This window comes from Cornus florida, unplaced genomic scaffold (genome assembly GCF_030987335.1).
Source record: "Cornus florida cultivar Cherokee Brave unplaced genomic scaffold, ASM3098733v1 CherokeeBrave_3.0.0_Hap2_Chr08, whole genome shotgun sequence".
Classification (NCBI taxonomy): Eukaryota; Viridiplantae; Streptophyta; class Magnoliopsida; order Cornales; family Cornaceae; genus Cornus; species Cornus florida.
Window position 1 is genome coordinate 19,151,422 of NW_026775578.1, and position 20,045 is coordinate 19,171,466.

Sequence of the window (20,045 nt, forward strand, 5' to 3'; positions counted from 1 at the left end):
ACTTGGAATGAGAGCAACGGAAGAATTTTTTAAATGAAATCAATGTTGCCAACTCTATGCTCCACCAGATTTTGGATACAATCAGGTTGAAACTTCTATCTTCATTGCCTCTCGGAACTCTAGCCAGATCATTGAAGAATGGGATCTACCACCGTCTGTGATCCATCCGCCGGCAAAGCCCCCTGACCACGGTGACTGAGGGAAGATTCTCTCCCTGCTCCGATCGGATTGGGATTATGGCAGTACCGGTCATATATTGTTTGATTTACATTGGAGGTTGCTGTATGCCTTGGGCCTTGGCCGGTTCCTATATTACCATTGGGCCTAATTCGGGCCCTTATTTGCAATTATCCATATTTATAAAATTAAATTTACCTTTCAAAATAAAATAAAATAAGTTATTCGGGTTCATCGATGGTCAAAAAATTAATTAACTTATTAATAAATAAACATCACAAAGTGAAAAAAAAAATTGTTAGAATATATAACTATATACACTTGCAAGTAAGATTTATTTTGCAGAGTATAGGTTATTAAAATTTATGGGAGTTAATAATATTTATTTCTATTAGAATTTTTAAAAAAACACAATACCTTATATTCTTTATTATTTTATTTTTTTAAAGCTAAAATTCTATTATTATAATTTTCCTGCTTGAAAATTTTAAAGCAATGTCAAAATTATGTCAATATATGTGATACTATAAACATGTAATTTAAATTTTATTTTACATAAATAACGTATAACATAAATGCACTTTATGTGGAATCGGTTTACAAAATATAGAAGAAAAAAATAATTTGTAATGTGTACGCGGAGTGTGCACGGATGGGCAAATTTGCCCACTCAATTTTTTTTTGGTCCTGTAATCCTATTTTTTTCTTTTTTTATGCATGTATTAAATAATTATAAAATTTTAAAATTGACCCACTCAAATTACAACAAAAAAAACCTCACTTAGCAATTTGCCCAAGAAGCAGCCCTTAGCCAAATTAGATTAGGAGAATTTTCAATTTTCTCTTCTCACTTGGGCGTTGGCTATCATTACACTTAAATTAAACATGCCAATATTAACTTTTGAACAAATGGATGTGGGCATGCCAATATTAACTTTTGAACAAATGGATGTGGGCTCGATTATATTGGGCATGTCACGCTTTCGTAATACGTCACTATAGCATTATCAATATATTGGCCTCAGGACTGCTCAATATAATTTAAAATCTTAGGCGAAAATTATAAAAATGACATCTTAATATATTAATAATATTATTTAAACGAAACTGTTTGAGAATAGGGCAACACAAATCTAACTTAATAATATATTTTTTTCACTATTGTATTATTTTTAAATTATTTAAAAATTAATTTTCATAATTATTAGTTAATTATTTTAGCTTAACTATTAGTTAAATATATACTCAATAGAAACGTGGAAGAAGGGGAGGAGGAAAAAAAATTAGATTAGGTTAGAATTGTGAATTTTGATAGAAAGTGAAACGAAAATTTTAGAATTAATCAAATTCTTTAACTACGACGAATATAATAATATAATAAAATAAAGAAGTCTATAATATATTGTTAACCTGACAATATATATACATTGTAAATAATAATAATAATAACAATAATAATATACAGTAGTATGAAAATAGTTACAATTCGTTGGAATTAATAATATAAGGAAAGAAAAATGTTAGGAACTTAGAAAGATAAAATAATAATTTTAGGGCTTAATAATTAGGAAATAAAAATTTTATGAAGTCTAATAAAGCAAGAAAATAATAATTTTAGGGGTCTTTTAATTGGCTCGACTATCTAATAATGTAAGGAAATAAAAATGTTTAAAAATTAAAATAATAATTTTAGGGCCTAATTGATAAAGGAAATAAAATTTTTAAGAAGTCTAATACAATGAGAAAAAAATATTTTTAAAGACTCTCTTATTAACTGGGGTTTTAGACGACCGTATCATGTATAATTGTATGATTTTGATGGGTTTTTTTTTTAGCACAGATTCACATTTTTTTTGTCACATAAACCGAACTTTCTAGGTCTGCCATTGACAGCTATAACAGTCAAATGGTCTAGATGACTCGCATGTAGCACAATTTCATATATTACTGATTTTGATCGTTCACACATGCTGTATTGCATAGATTCGGATTTTTTATCTTTAAAATGTGACTACACGTTGAGTCCACCAAACTAGAGCCTTTGGACTCCCAGACTTTTTTCTTTTGAGGAAGTATCAAATTGAAAAATAATAATACATAACATAGTGCATCTTTCTTGAGTCATTTTTGCACCGTGGAAATACGAAATTAAAAGTCAATTCCCGCACATACTACATGAAATATCATTGATCAATTAATTGACCTGACAATTAAGCTAGCTAATAAATCAGCTTTATATTAAATTAAAACTCGCCAATATAAATTAATCGATCAAACATCATTAAAAAAATATATATAGACGACACCCCTAGGTAGAAAAATAAGAAATGGAAACCCCTTGCCAAACACTAATACTAGTCTTAATTTCTTTCTACTTACAATACACTTTGCATTCCCTCGACTCACCCAACATTTTTCCTTCTGTTGAATTACCAGAAAATCCGACCTTTACATCTTCACAAGTGATGCTCAACTTTTTCCTATGTCCTCCTCCACTGTCACCCTTATTTATCCTCCTTACAGTACCATCTATAATCATAGTGATATTCACATCACCATCACCATCGTTGGTCACCGACGTTATTGATGGCGGTGGCGGTGTATTCACGGTCACCTCTACGGATCTACAGTCAAACTCGTACACATAGAAAGGCGCAATAGCAGTGGACGATATATTAACTTGTTTGTAGAAAATCGAAGCTCCCACTTCTTCGTAGAACATCCATTCATCCTTGTTAGGGTTTCCAACATGGAAACTCATGTTCCACCCACTCACAGTTGCATCATGTGATGGAGAGACTGAAACCGAGTCAACTCGGAACTTTGGAGGATGTGGTCCAGAGTCCGAGTCGTAGAAAACTCTATTTATCAGCGCACCAACGCCCACAAGTTCTAAGATAATCATCGATACCGTGAATACAACCATTACCCACGTTGGCAACCGGTTTGAATTGTCGGGTTGGTTAGGCTTAGCTGGACGTTGATCCGACGATCGGTTAGGCTGAGCTGGACGTTGATCCGACGATCGGTTAGCCTGAGCTGGACGTTGATCCGACGATCGGTTAGCCTGAGCTCGACGTTGGTCCACTGGTTGATTATGATCACCTCGAGGGTTTCCGGCCATTACTACAAACACCGTTGACGGAGGATGTCCCATCACGGCCGATTCATTACGATCTTCCATTGCTTCGATCAGCTTCTAGACGGTACGGTAGGAGGTAAAAAATTCGAAAGAATTAATGTATAGACCTGAATATATATTGATACGTACAAGAAAGATATACCTACCTATCGTTCTATCTATATCTGTATAGAGTTTTCAATAATTTTTTATTTTTTATAATGCATTTTTTTATTTTTTTATAAAATATGTAAAAAAAAAAAAAAAAAAATACTAAGAAGAAAAAAAACAATTCCTAAAATTCAGGAGGAAAAAAACCACTAATTTTGAAATCATTTTTTTGGACTTGGATCTTCTAAGTTGAATTTTTTTTAAGTTATCATAAGTTGAATTTTTTACCTAATGAAAAATGATACTTGCACCGATTACTTAAGTCCAAAACTCCACTATAGGTGTACTATAGTTAAAAAGAAAAAAATTTAAAGACAAAATTATCCTTACAGAATCCTAATTAGTAAAGAATCTTAATTATTAGTAATATCTCTGTTTATACATCTATATCCCATAATTTTCTTTTCTCACCCTTTTCTTTATTTCCATCATTGATTCTCGATCAAGATACACAAATATATCACTTTTATAGTACTTGGTTTTCTCAAAATTTTAAAAACTTCTTATTTATTTATTTACTTTTTTTATGTTTTGCGAAATTTTGCATATTCTTAAACATATATATATAGAGAGAGAGAGAAAGGGAGTAAATATAATATATATACATATTCTTAGTATATACTTCTAATACTAATAGGTATTGGTTTGCTAACCGGGAGAGTGTTTTGATAAAATTTTAAAAAGGGAATTGAATTGCAGTATACATCTATCTAGAGAAACATAGTATTCTAATAAAATTTATAAAAGGAGTTTAAGAGATTTTTAATTATAGTTGCTTTTTAAACGATGATTTCAATTAAGTGGTACTAAAAAGGGAGGATGAATACAAGAAGACAATTTAAGGATAATTTTATCTTTAAAAAATTATATTGTTTTAATAGACATCCTAGTGGAATCATTTGATTACCATATTAATTTGTCTTTTTGTGCTCTGTACATTCTGCCTAACAAATCGGTCTAATCTTGATAATTGAGTATCACGACTCTTAAAATTACACCATTAAAAGCTTTGCTGTTTGATCCATCTTATTTACAGAAATAATTAAATTTAAAAAGAGAAAGAAAAGGAAAGAAAATGATTTCTTTGAATCCATTTAATCTATATGATGACAACGAGGCAAGGACACAAAGAATTGTTCACAGGATTGTTGACTTGCTTGTTCGAGTCAAGTTTCCCTCCTTTGGAGGCTGTTATTTGAAGCTGTGTTTGGGTCTAGTTACTGTTGTAGCTAGGTCTGCTTTGGATTGGGCTGGTTTTTGGGCCGGGATTTGAATTTATTCCAGTCTCCCTCAACCTATTTGTAATTGTTCTATTGCATTAATAAATTCAATTTTACCTTTCAAAAAAAAAAAAAAAATGCATAAATTAACTAATTAAGACTTGTTTAATGGTGTACTAAAGTAGAGAATTAGAATAAGTTGGTTAACGTGAGCCAAATAATACTCATGAAGGATGTTTGTTTAAGGAGTGTTAAGTGTTTAATTACAACTTTTGTGTTGATCTTCTCTGTCAGTTTGTTAATGTTTATGTTTGGGCTTTTTTTGGCTCAACTCAGGTAGAGGATAGCACTATTTGTATAGCTTCAATAAGGAATATAATCCGGAAAAATGGGAAGATCTTTCAATCAAATTAAATAATCATGAACAGCAATATGCTGTAGATTGCTGTAAAAAACTTCAACTAAATCACATTTAAAAGATATTTTAGTAAGTGGTATAGAATCAGTAAATCAACACACTCATAAGTCCAATTCAAGGCAAAATGATGAAGGTGCAGTGTAGAATTGGGTTGCTGGATTTGGATTTAAATGCTTAGAGTTGAGATAATTGGTTTACTAAATCCATCTGTTGTATTCAAAATTCATCATGTTGAAGGAACTTGAGGGCCTAATATTTGAACACCTAATCTATGGTCTGTAATGACTTCTAAAAAGTATAAAATGCCTAAATGTGCAAATTAAGTGATGGTTACTAAACTGAATTCACAAAATACAATTTCATGGATTTTTTCCCTCTTTATAGTGGCATTTCTAGTAGTTAATTGCACATTCATCATTTCAAAATGATCAAGACACGGGGCAAATTTTCTTTTAAACTTTTTATTCTAGTTGACAAGAGATTATTTTTTAATAGGGAGGAACACGGTAGCAACCAATTGAAGAACTTGAAATAAAACTCTCTTACTCTATATGCATCCACTGCATCCACTGAATGTTTTTTTTAAACTAGCAATCAAAAGAGGAGGCCAAGAATTTTAGAAAATAAAAGGAGCAGTGCACATCAGAAGAAGAAGAACCCGAACCAAAAATACCAGTGCCAGTTGAAGACTACCCAAGAAGTGTCGATTCAGTTATAAACTCAAAACCTAACCCCAATTTCGTCATACGCATCAAAGCCCAAACTGTAGAAGATTTATGAGAAATCAATGGAGGAAAATCTTCCAATATTGATGTTCATTGAAGTTGTCATTGAAGGAATCAATGGAGGAAAATCTCTATTATTGATGTTTCCTTTTATTGAACATAAGAAAAATATTTAAGTATTGATGCTCTTTCCTATTTTTGACGATTTATTGTTATATATATTTATCATTGAAGGATCAATTAATGGAGAAAAATCCTCCATTATTGATGTTTCTTTTTATTAAAGACACTGAGGGATTTGTGGATTCATTTTTTAATGATATTGTTTTCTTACAGCTCTTCATCAATCTTGCTGCTTCTACTCATCTTGCTGCTACTCGTCATCTAAATGACATTCATGTTCCAACTTGAGAGTCTTTTCTATCGTTAAAGATTTACTTATTGAAGAATCAATAGAAAAAAATCTTTCAATATTGATACTCTTTCCTATTGTTGAAGATTTACTGTTATATTATTTTCCTCCATTATTGATATTTTCTTTTATTGAAAATATTTTTCCTATATCTATTTCTTTCCTTATTTCTTTTCTCCTATGATAAAAGATATGTAGCCGGTCTGATACCATATTAAAATATAGAAAAAAATTAAAGAGAGAAATAAGATAGAATATACGTGGTTCGGTCACTAGGATTTTCATCCACGACACACAAAATTCAATATTTTAACATGGTATCAGAGCAGTTTACATATCTTTTATTTTAAAAATCTCTCTTTTCATGTTCAATACAATGGTATAGAATCTTTTATATAGAAGAAGAAATATTGAGAATGAAAAGAAATATATATCGGAAATAACATCAATGCTAAATCTTCAACACTAACCTCAATTTTGTAAATACATCAGCAGAATTTGAAAACCCTAACCTGTTCTCAAGGATAACAACTTCGAAAAATTGCCAGCTAGAACCTCAAAATCTCATAGGTGAGTCATGTATTCACCAAAGGAAATAAATGATGAATCGATTAAAAAACAGATCGGTACACAAAAATAAAGGATCGACCGTCGTTTATGTTTCTGCTTTTTTCGGCTTACACAGCCTGCTCCCAGCATACTTTGGCTCTCTACGTGTTCATGTTAGATAGTACAGAACAAAAATCCCAGTTTTACGTGAAATAAAAATCAATATTTCATCAATATTACATGGCACATATAATTAAAAAAAAATAGTTCTCATTAACATTATAGAACATAAATTTTGATCAATTAGTTGACCTGACAATTAAGCTAATAAATCAGCTTTCTATTAAATTAAACATCTCCGATATAATTAATCATCAAACATCCGAAAAAAAATAAAAATAAAAATAAATATTGGGCACCCCTAAGTAGAAAAATAAGAGAACCCTTGCCAACACTACAATTCTTAATTTCTTTCTACTTACAATGGACTTTGCATCCTCTCGACTCACCCAACATTGTTCCCGCTGTAGTGTTATCAGAAAATCCGACCTTCACATCCTCACAAGTGACCCTCAACTTTGCCCTATATCCTTCACCATCACTCTCCATTATCCTTACAATACCATCTACAATCATAGTGAAATTCACAGCACCATGTAAAGTACTATCCACCACAATATTGTCCACAACCCACCGGTTGGTCATGGACATTAGTGATGGGGCTGTCACACTCACCTCAAGGGACCTACAGTCAAGCTCGTACTGATAGAAAGGCGCAATAACCGTGGACGATAGATTAACTTGTTTGTAGAAAATTGAAGCTTCAACTTCTTCGTAGAAGATCCTTTCATCCTTGTTAGGGTTTCCAACATGGAAACTGATGTTCCACCCGCTCACAGTTGCATCATCATGTGATGGATAGACTGCAACCGAGCTAACTCGGAACTTTGGAGGATATGGTCCAGAGTCCGAGTTCCGGTCAGAGATACTATTATACATCACAATAACCAATGTAGCAAGCATTAAGATCATCGATGTTGCAAAGAATATGAACAAGATCCACCCTCGCACAACATCGTTTGCACTGACGGGTCGGTTTGGCTGAGCTCGAGGTTGGTCCAACGGTCGGTTAGGCCGAGCTCGACGTTGATCCAACGGTCGGTTAGGCTGAGCTCGACGTTGGTCCAACGGTTGATTATGATCATCTCCAGGATTTCCGGCCATTACGACAAACACCGTTTCCGGATCAGGATATCCCATCACGGCCGATTGATTACGATCTTCCATTGCTTCAGCTTCAAAACAGTATTACCGGTGGCAAAATTTCGTAAGAATTAATGTATATACCGGAATATATCATGTATAGATACGTGCAAGAAAGATATTTCTATCTATCAACATCTGCATAGACTTTCCAATCATTTTTTATTTTTTATAATGAATTTTAATTTTCTAATAATATTATTTATTCCTATAAAATGATTGGAACAACAATCATTTTATATTAGTCTATTTGTATTAAATAACTAATTTTTTATTCTTTTGTAAACCACATCAAATGGTCCTACCAAGACTATTCCATCTCAATCGGTGGCAAAGGGCATCCTTCTCAAACTCCTCCTTTCACTCGTAGTGCTAAAATTTGGTAGGATGAGTTTTCAAATATATATATATATATATATATATTTCCTTTTTAAATTAAAGTTCAATTTTTTTTTTTCCCTTTCAAAGTTCTCTCATTTTTCTTTCTTTTTTAATTTATCTTACTCATTGATTGATATATCATTTTGACTATTTTTTTTTTCCAGTTGATTTGAATAATGTATATTTATTGTCAAGTTTATTGATTTTTTTTACACGGTGCCCCTAAATTTAATTTCTGATTCCACCCTTATATATATATATATATATATATATTAGGAAAAGGCACGTGCGATGCACGTGGTGAATATTTTGTAACTTATAAAATTTTTGTCTTCATATTGATTAATAAAAATTTATTTTATATTAATAAATAAATAGTGAAATATTTTGAAATTGGTGATAGAGTTTAATTTTCGTAAATTAATAAATTCTTTTATGTTTTTATATTAATACAAAAATATGTATATTTTATTTTTTATTAAATAATAATTTTTTATTTTAATAGTGAAATATTTGAGTTTTGCAAAGTAACAAAATTTTTTAGGTAATTTGAATTTTATTAGGTAATTTGTAATTTAAACTTTATTAGATAATTTGAAATTTAGTATAATTTTTAATTTACAATAGAAATTCAATTATATTAATTTTTAATTAAATTTTAAAATAGAAATTCAATTATACTAATTATACATTAGATTGAAATTGATATAAAAATTTATTATATGGAGTTTTTGGTTTTTGGATGACCTTAGGTTATATTTTGTTTTCTTTAAATATGTAATTTGTGGTAGAATTTTATAGAAATTATTTTATTTTATTTAGATATATCTTTGTAAAATTAGATTTTTTTTAATTAAAAAACTCATAAAAAATAGATAAATACAAGGGTTATATACTTATATGTGATAGAGTTCTCTTTTTGTATTAATTAATAAATATTTTTTATATTAAAAAATAAATACTGAAATGTTCAAATTCTTTAACATTTATATTTTATTTATATGTATTATTATATTATTATATATTTTCTTTAAATATATCCTTGTCTAATGTGATAGAGTTATAGAAATTGTTTTATTTTCTTTAAATATATCCTTATTTAATTAGATTTTATTTTATTAGAAAACTCATAATAAATAGATAAATACAGGTTATATGTGATAGAATTTTAAAGAAAATAAAATACTTAATTTGTGGTAAAGTTTTGGTAATTTGTGATAGAGTTTTATAAAAACTATTTAAATATATCCTTATCTAATGTGATAGAGTTTCATTGCAAATAAAATAGATAATTTGTGATAGAATTTTATATAAATTATTTATTTTCTTTAAATATATATATCTTGTCTAATTATATTTTCTTTCATTAAAAAACTCATAAAAAATAGATAAATACAAGAGTTATATACTTACATGTGATAGAGTTTTCTTTTCTTATCAATTAATAAATATTTTTTTATATTAATAATTCTTGTCTAATTAGATTTCTTTTTATTAAAAAAACTCATAATAAATAGATAAATAGGTAATTTGTGTTAGACTTTTATAGAAACTCTTTTCAAACCTCTTTTTATATTAATTAATAAATATTTTTTTATCTTAATAATGCTTGTCTAATTAGATTTTCTTTTATTAAAAAAACTCATAATAAATAGATAAATAGGCAATTTGTAATATAGTTTTATAGAAACTCTTTTAAAAACTCTTTTTAGATCAATTAATAAATAATTATTTATATTAATAATACTTGTCTAATTAGATATCCTTTTATTTAAAAACAATTAATAAATATATAAATAGAAAATTTGAGTTAAAATTTTATAGAAACTCTTTAAATATTATATTTTTGTCTACTGTGTGAGAGTTTTATTGAAAATAAAATTTGTGATTTGTGGTAGAGTTTTATAAAAATTATTTTATTTTCTTTAAATATATCCATGTTTAATTAGATTTAATTTTATTAAGAAACTCATAATAAAAGTTAATTTGTGGTAGAGTTTTAGAAAAATTATTTCATTTTATATATCAATTAATAAATATTTTTTATACTAACAATTCTAGTCTAATTAGATTTTCTTTTATTAAAAAATTCATAATAATAAATAGATAAATAGATTAACTTAAATTTTATTAGATAGATTTTAGAGTTTGATTGACAATTTTTTTTTAATTTTTTTATTTATAAAAAGTCTTTGCATATCAATTAATAAATATTTTTTTTATAAAAATAGATAGTTAAATACTGAAACCCTTTGCACATATAATAATACTATATATAAAAACTTTTTTTATATCAATTAATAAATATTTTGTTATATAAATAAATAAACACTTAAACACCTTGGCACAACTTCTGTATTTTACTCAGAAAATTAGGTTTTCTTTTATTAAAAAATTTATAATAATAAATATGTTAATTTGAATTTTATTAGGTAAATTTAGAGTTTTATAGAAGTTTTTTTTCTATAAAAACTGTTTTCATATCAATTAATAAATATTTTTTTATATAAATAAATAATTATTGAAATATTGAAACTCTTTCCACATTTAATAAATATTTTTTAAATAAATAAATAAATACTGAAACTTTAGATTTACTTTTATTAAAAAATTCATAATAATGAATAGATAAATAGGTTAATTTGAATTTTATTAGGTAAATTTTAGAGTTTTATAGAGTTTTTTTTTTCTTTTATTTATTTATTTTTTTTATAAAAACTCTTTTCATATCATTTAATAAATATTTTTTATATAAATAAATAAATATTAAAATACTGAAACTCTTTGCATATTTAATATTTTATTTTTTTTAAAATATATCCTTGTCTAATTAAATTTAATTTTATTAAGAAACTCATAATAAAAGTTAATTTGTGATAGAGTTTTAGAAAAATTATTTTATTTTCTATATTAATAATTGTTGTCTAATTCAATTTCCTTTTATTTAAAAATTCTTAATAATAAATAGATAAATAAGTTAATTTAAATTTTATTAGATAGATTTTGGAGTTTGATAGAGTTTTTTTTTTTTTTTTTAAATAATTTTCATATCAACTAATAAATATATTTTTTTATAAATAGATACTTAAATACTGAAACTCTTTGTACATTTAATAGTAGTATGGATAAAATCTTTTTTATATTAATTAATAAATATTTTTTATATAATTAAATACATACTGAAACACTTTGTTAGAACTTCTGTATTTTACTCTGAAAATTAGATTTTTATTTATTAAAAAATTGTAACTTGTAATACATATTAGAGTATTATAAAAAATATTTTTAAACTCTTTTTACTTGATTTAATAAATATTTTTATATTTTAATAATTCCTATCTAATTAGATTAGCTTTTTTTTTTTTTTTAAAAAAAAAAAAAGGTTATTTGTGGTAAAATTTTAGAAAAATTATTTTATTTTTTATATCAATTAAAAATATTTTTTATATTAATAATTCTTGTCTACTTAGATTTTCTTTTATTAAAAAACTTATAATAAATAAATAGGTAATTTGTGATAGAGTTTAATATAAACTCTTTTAAAAATCTTTTTATATCAATTGATAAATATTTTTTATTTTAATAATTATTGTTTAATTATATTTAGTTTCATTAAAAAACTAATAATAAATAGTTAAGTAGGTAATTTGTATTAGAGTTTTTTAAAAACTCTTTTAAAACCTCTTTTTGTATCAGTTAATAAATAATTTTTTATATTAATAATACTTGTTTAATGAGGTTTCTTTTTATTAAAAAAACTCATAATAAAAAGATAAATAGGTAATTTATGTTAGAGTTTTATAGAAATTCTGTTGATAGTGTTTTATGGAAAATAAAATAGGTAATTTGTAATAGAGTTTTATAGAAATTATTTTATTTTATTTAAATATATATACTTGTCTAATTAGATTTAATTTTATTAAGAAACTCATAGTAAAGTTATATAAAAATTATTTTCTTTTATATATTAATTAATAAATATTTTTTATATTAATAATTCTTGTCTAATTAGATTTATTTTATTAAAAAATTGATAATAATAAATAGATAAATAGGTTAATTTAAATTATTATGTAGATTTTAGTGTTTTATCATATTATTCAATAAATATTTTTTTACATAAATAAATAAATATTGAAACTCTTTACACGTCTAATAATAGTATAGATAAAAACTCTTTTTATATCAATTAATAAATATATTTTTATATAAATAAATAAATATTAAAATAGTTAAACTCTTTGACAGAGTTTCTGTATTTTATTCTGGAATTCAACGCTTTTTATATCAATTAATAAATATTTATTTATATAAATAAATAAATACTGAAACTCTTTGGCAGAACTTCTGTATTTTACTCTGGAATTCTAGATTTCTAGAATTCTCAATTTCTGTACCCCTTCCTCTTTCCTCCATGCCTCTATATATAGGTTTCTTGGATGAATAGGATAATAACATGTGTCATTTTCTAATAATGACATAATCATAACTGGGTGGGGCCGGTTATATTGTGATAATTATCTATAAAAAATAACTAAAAATAAGAGTTTTATATAGAATATGATTGATTTTATTAAGTAATTTTTAGATTATTATAAAAATTATAATTATCCATAAAAAAAAAACTAAAAATAAGAGTTTTAGATAGAATGTGATTGGTTTTATTTGGTAAATTATATTTTCTTTTATTAAAAAACTTGTAATAAATAAATAAATAGGTAATTTGTGTTAGAGTTTAATATAAACTCTTTTAAAAACTCTTTTTATATCAATTAATAAATATTTTTTACTTTAATAATTCTTGTCTAATTAGATTTACTTTTAGTAAAAAAAAAACTCAAAATAAATAGATAAATAAGTAATTTGTGTTTTAGTAATTTGTGGTTTAAGTAATTTGTGTTTTTATATCAGTTAATAAATAATTTTTATATTAGTAATACTTGTGTTTCCTTTTATTAAAAAACTCATGATAAATTGTAAATTGGTAATTTGTGTTAGAGTTTTATACAAACTAATTAAATATATCTTTGGTGATAGAGTTTTATTGATAATAAAATATGTAATTTGTAATAGAGTTTTATTGAAATTATTTTATTTTCTTCAAATATATACTTGTCTAATTAGTTTTAATTTTATTAAGATCCTCATAATAAAAGCTAATTTGTGATAGAGTTTTATAAAAATTATTTTATTTTATATATCAATTAATAAATATTTTTTATATTAATAAATCTTGTCTAATTAGATTTTCTTTTATTAAAAATGGATAATGATAAATAGATAAATAGGTTAATTTAAATTTTATTTTGTAGATTTTACTGTTTTATAGATTTTTTTTTTTTTTTTTAGTAAAAACTCTTTTCATATCATTTAATAAATATTTTTTTATATAAATAAATAATGAAACTCTTTACACATCTAATAATAATATAGATAAAAACTCTTTTTATATCAATTAATAAATATTTTTTTATATAAATAAATAATGAAAACTCTTGACAGAGCTTTTGTATTTTACTCTGAAATCCAACTCAATTAATAAATATTTTTTATATAAATAAAAAAATACTAAAATACTTATTATAGATAAAAACTCTTTTTTATATCAATTAATAAATATATTTTTTTATAAATAAATAAATACTGAAAACTCTTGACAGAGCTTTTGTATTTTACTCTGAAATTCAACTCAATTAATAAATATTTTTTATATAAATAAAAAGATACTGAAATACTGAAACTCTTTGGCAGAGCTTCTGTATTTTACTCTGGAATTCTGGATTTCTAGAATTCTCAATTTCTGTACCCCTTCCTTCTTCCTCCATGCTTCTATTTATAGACTTCTTGAATGAATAGGATGATAATATGTGTCCTTTTATCATAAAATGACATAATCATAATTGGGCCGGACCGGTTATATTGTGATAATTATTTATAAAAAAATAACTAAAAATAAGAGTTTTATATAGAATGTGATTGATTTTATTAGGTAATTTTTAGAATTTTATATAAACTATAATTATCCATAAAAAATAACTAAAAATAAGAGTTTTATATAGAATGTGATTGATTTTATTAGGTAATTTTTAAAGTTTTATAAAAATTATTTTTACAAAAACTATTTTTACATCAATTAATAAATATTTTTTTATATAAATAAAAAAATACTGAAACATTGAAACACTTTGCACATTTAATAATAGTTTAGATATATATATATATATATATATATATATATATATATATATATATATATATATATATATATACTAGTAAAAGGCAGGTGCGATGCACGTGATGAATATTTTTTAACTTATTTTATTATTTAATAAATTATTTTATTAAATAATTACCTACTTTACCTATTGTTTAGTTGTTTGAATAATGATTTGAAACACTTTTATTTTAATTTATTTTATATCAATAAACTCTTTACACTTTTAATAATAGTATAGATATATAGATATAGATATATACAATCACAAATATATGTTTTATTTATAGATCTTTGCATATATAAATATATATATTTGTTTGTTTGTGTGATATGTTTGTATTTATTTTACGTATAAAGTAATAAATTCTTTTAGGTTTTATATTAATATGGAAATACTGAATTTTGAAATTGGTGGTAGAGTTTGAGTTTTGTAAATTACTAAATTCAATTAATAAATATTTTTTATATTAATAATTCTTGTCTAATTATATTTTATTTTATTAAAAAACTCATAATAAATAGATAATAAGACAGATTTTTATAGAAAATAAAACAGCTAATTAGTGGTAGATTTTATATAACTTTTTTATTTTCTTTAAATATATTCTTGTTTAATTATATCTTCTTTAATTAAAAAAACTCATAACAAATAGATAAATAGGTAATATGTGTTAGAGTTTTATAGAAAATCTTTTAAAAACACTTTTTATATAAATAAATATATAGCTTTATATATTAATAATTCTAGTCTAATTAGATTATCTTTTATTATAAAAAAAACTCATAATAAAATGTAATTTGTAGTAGAGTTTTAGGAAAATTACTATATTTTGTATATCAATTAAAAATTATTTTTTATATTAATAATTTTTGTCTAATTACATTTTATTTTATTAAAAAAGTCATAATAAATAAATAAATAGGTAATTTGTGTTAGAGTTTAATAGAAACACTTTTAAAAACTCTTTTTCTATCAATTAATAAATATTTTTTATATTAATAATTTTTCTCTTATTAGATTTTCTTTTATTAAAAAAACTCAAAATAAATCAATAAATAGGTAATTTGTATTAATGTTTTATTTAAACTTGTTTAAAATATCTTTTTATTTCAATTAATAAATAAATTTTATATTAATAATACTTGTCTAATTAGATTTTCTTTTATTAAAAAACTCATAATAAATAGATAAATAGGTAATTTGTGTTAGAGTTTTAGAAACTCAAGAAAAATGAATTTTATTAGGTAATTTATAATTTGAATTAAACTCTTTAAATTAATTTTTATAAATTTTATTAGGTAATTTGTAATTTGAATTAAACTCTTTAAATAATTTTTAGGTAATTTTTTGTTTATAAAACTCTTTTTTTATATTAATAAATAAATACTGAAATACTGAGATAAGAAAAATGAATTTTATCCAGGTATACAATTCATGCACGCTGGGAGAACAAACTTCGTACTATAAATGCGTACATAAACATCTGAGGCATTATAAGGCTTCAAAACTATCACTAACCGATTAAGAGTTTTAATAAATATTTTATTTGAATTTTATTAAGTAATAATTTTTATATTTTATTTGAATTAATAAGGCTGAGAAAATAGTACTACACTTGATCTTAGCCAAAAAGATTAAGAAAGGTTAGCCAAAAGACCGACTCAAAAAAATTAGTACTTCACTTTATCTTAGCCAAAAAGACAAGAAAGGTTAGCCAAAAGGCTGAGAAAGTAGTACTACACTTGATCTTAGCATGATCTTAGCCAAAAGGCCGAGAAAGGTTAGCCAAAAGGCCGAAAAAGTAGTACTACACTTGATCTTAGCCAAAAGACCAAGAAATGCTAGCCAAAAGACCGACCCAAAGAAATTTAATACTACACTTGATCTTAGCCAAAAGGCCGAGAAAGGTTAGCCAAAACGCCGAGAAATGTGTGATTATTATTTCTTTAGATCTATAGTTTTATAAGAGGCTTCCATGTAATCCTTTTTTTATTTAAAACCAATGTAAGACAAAAAAAATGAATTTATTAGGTAATTTGTAATTTGAATTAAACTCTTTAAATTAATTTTTTATAAATTTTATTAGGTAATTTGAAATTTGAATTAAACTCTTTAAATAATTTTTAGGTAATTTTTTGTTTACAAAAACTCTTTTTTTATATTAATAAATAAATACTGAAATACTGAAACACTGAAACTCTTTGCACATTTAATAATAGTATATATATATATATATATATTTCCTGTGTTTTTCAATGAGCTCAACTTGAAATTCTCTTCAATTTATATACAAGCTTACCTTTTAACTAAAAAAGAAATATTAAAAACTTGGAACAATATATTATTGTACTATTTTATAATAGAAAATTTAGAATTTATGTGAAATAAAATTATTGAAAAAGTGCAGTAAACTTTCTAAACTTTACTTTCTCTTCGGAACACTTTTTTTTATAACCTCTACCGTTGCGAACCTACCGCCAGTAGCACCTTCATCTTCGATGTCATGCTCTAACCATGAATCTCGATCAACCGTAACTTCAACTATGGCTGGAATCAGTGACGGACCCTATAAATTTTGTGAGGGGGGTGGCCTTTTGTTTTGTGGGGCCAAACTTATATAGTGAGTCTATTTTTGTAATTTTAATGGGTTTTCTTCATATATTTTAAAAAATTAAAGTATAAAATGCAAAAAAAAAAATTCAGTTGGGGCGAATTTTAATTTTAGTGGAGGCATATTCATAAATTCTCAAAAATTTGAAATATAACATGCAAAAAAAAAAAAAAAAAAAAAAAAAAAAAATCCAGTGGGGGCAAATTATAATTTTAGTGGGGCCATATTTATAAATTCTAAAAAATCTGAGGTTTAAAATGAAAATACAAAAAATTCAGTGGGGTAGGATGCCCCATTAGTCCTATGTTAGGTCTGTGCCATGCTGGAATATCACCAAGGAACCGTCGAGTATGGAGTTTTGGTAGTGACAGTGGAGATCGTGGTTATGGGGTTATGATGGTGGTGGCAATGACGATTGTGGTGATGACAGTGGTTACGGGTGAGCCTAATCTCAAACTCCATAACCGCAGGCACCAGCGAGAAGGTCTAAACATTAATGAGCAGCAAAATTAGTGAGAGTCCAACCTCAAACTCCATAATCATTGGCGCCTACAAGAAACTCTAAGCAGACACGAACATAACATAGGACTAGTGGGGGTGGATGCCCCACTGGATTTTTTTCTTTTTTATTTTATACCTTAATTTTTTTTAGAATTTATGAAGATGCCTATAATAAAATTACAATTCGCCCCACTAGATTTTTTTTTTTTTTTACTTTAATTTTTTTAAAAAAAATTAAGAAAAAAACCCACTGAAATTACAAAAATGAACCCACTATATAAGTTTCCTCTCACAAATTAAAAGGCCGTCTCCCCTCACAAAATTTTATGGGTCACTGACTCTAAGCATCAACTAGTAACAAACCAGTGAGAGGCCAACCTCAAACTCCATGACTGCCGACTAGAAGCTCTGAGCTCTAAGCATCAAGGACAGAATCGCAGTAAGCAAACCAATAAAGTCAAATTCCGATGAACCATAAATAGATACAACCGAATAACATTCTTCGTAAAACATTATACAGACACAGTTGACTAAACCGTGAGCATCTTTGAAGACCCAAACCGACAACTTCATTAAAGATCAGTTGCTGGCTGCTGGAGGTTCTAATTGGTAGACAATATCGTCGACAGTTGAAAAACTAGAGCGTAGAGAGAGAGCGCCTTGTGTGTAAAGCCATGTAAATAAATAAGGTGATAAGGTAGTGATGTATTGTCAAAATTCTATTGGATTGTTAAGATTTTTTTGACACATGAAGTTAAGTTAAGATTTTTTTTTTTTTTTTTTGGTGATGAGTACCTCCTTCACCAGTTGTCCTTAAATGCATTTGTGCAATTGCAGGGGTTTATGTACTTTATCTTAAAATGAATAACAAAATAGACTGATGAAATTGGTGAGATGTAACACAACTATAACTTTTTCTCTTTTTACAACTCTTTCTCTCGTTTCTCTCTCCACCCAGCCACCCCTTACTTCTCTCCCTCTGTTTTGCTCCCCACCCCGTCCCATGGGGTGGGGCGATGCAGATCCTCGCTTTTCACCGCGTAAATAACTCAACGTGTTGTACATAGTTGGTTAGTGAGTGGATTTTTTACGCCGTTTTTCTTGTTGTTTTGTTAGATATGTTCTTATTAGGCTTGTTTCTGGCTTGACGAGGTAGATCTGCTTTTTATTTTCCGGCTAGATTTTTTATCTATGTTGGATTTTTTGTCCCCGCCTCTGTGTGGGTTTTGTGGTCCCTGCCTCTATGTGGGTTTTGTTGTCCCTGCCCCTTGTGCGGGGTTTAAGGGGTTTATTCCCCGTCAACGGCGCCTTGTGGATGCAGTCTTGGAGTAGTTGCCTTGACGATGGCCTGACCTGTGGGTCACTCCTGTTGCTCCTTTCCCCCTTGGTAATTTCCGCTGGTGCGTTATTTCTCAGCAAATCTAGAGCCCGGTATTCCATTTTATTTTATTGTTTTATGATTTGTTTGTCCTTGTACGACTATTTATGGCCATCTCTTTGTAGATGCCGTATAGCTGTTGTGGAGGGAAAAATCCCTTTTCAGTAAGAGTCATCCACGTCACTGCAATATGAAATTATACTTTTGATCATTTGATGGATTGCAGAAGCCCAATCCTGGCCAAGCCCAAATTAGGACTCCATTAGGCCCAAGATCGTTAATGCTAAACTCTCAGCCCATCAAGCAAGCTCAGCCGGCCCAAGGTGTATTCGGCCCAAACATATTTTGAGATTAAATGAGTCCTACTAAACGAAGGATCTTACATGAAAGGAAAGCCCCACAAAAGGAAAAGTCTGACATGGAGATAATTGTAAAAGGAAGTAACTTAATTAGTAAAGAATTGTACATGAAATAAACTGGAGGACAAGTAAGGCAAGTCCTACCATAATTCCACCACCTTTTTGTATATAAATAGAGGCTTAGTCCTCTAATAAAGAGGATCGAGTAATATACTCTTTTCTCTGAGTAATTCTTGTTGCTTATTATTGTTATCTTGAGTGAGTGGTATAATTTATTTTAAAGAAATTTTGCACCTACAGCTATTTTTCTTATTACCAGGATAAAAATAAAAAATAAAAATAAAAATTGGTAAGAAATGGTTTTTTTTTTTTTTTTTGGTGGTGGTAATAATTGTATTGCTATATTTTGTTTGTCCAATTGACGTGGAAAATTGGGGAGAATTTAAAGAAATCCAAACAAGGTCGAAATTTCAATCATAAGTTATCAACCTCCATCTATGGATAAGAGTTGTGGTAAGAATATTCTTGTAAGTAACTTTGA

The 20,045-nt window shown here is 26.3% G+C and overlaps 1 protein-coding gene across 1 annotated transcript; it reads right to left on the reverse strand.

Moving 5' to 3' along the window:
• Positions 1 to 2,548: 2,548 nt before the first annotated feature.
• On the reverse strand, positions 2,549 to 3,361 carry LOC132269820 (uncharacterized). Its single transcript, XM_059771057.1, has one exon. The coding sequence runs from the start codon at positions 3,359 to 3,361 to the stop codon at positions 2,549 to 2,551; it is 813 nt and encodes a 270-aa protein (XP_059627040.1).
• Positions 3,362 to 20,045: the final 16,684 nt, after the last annotated feature.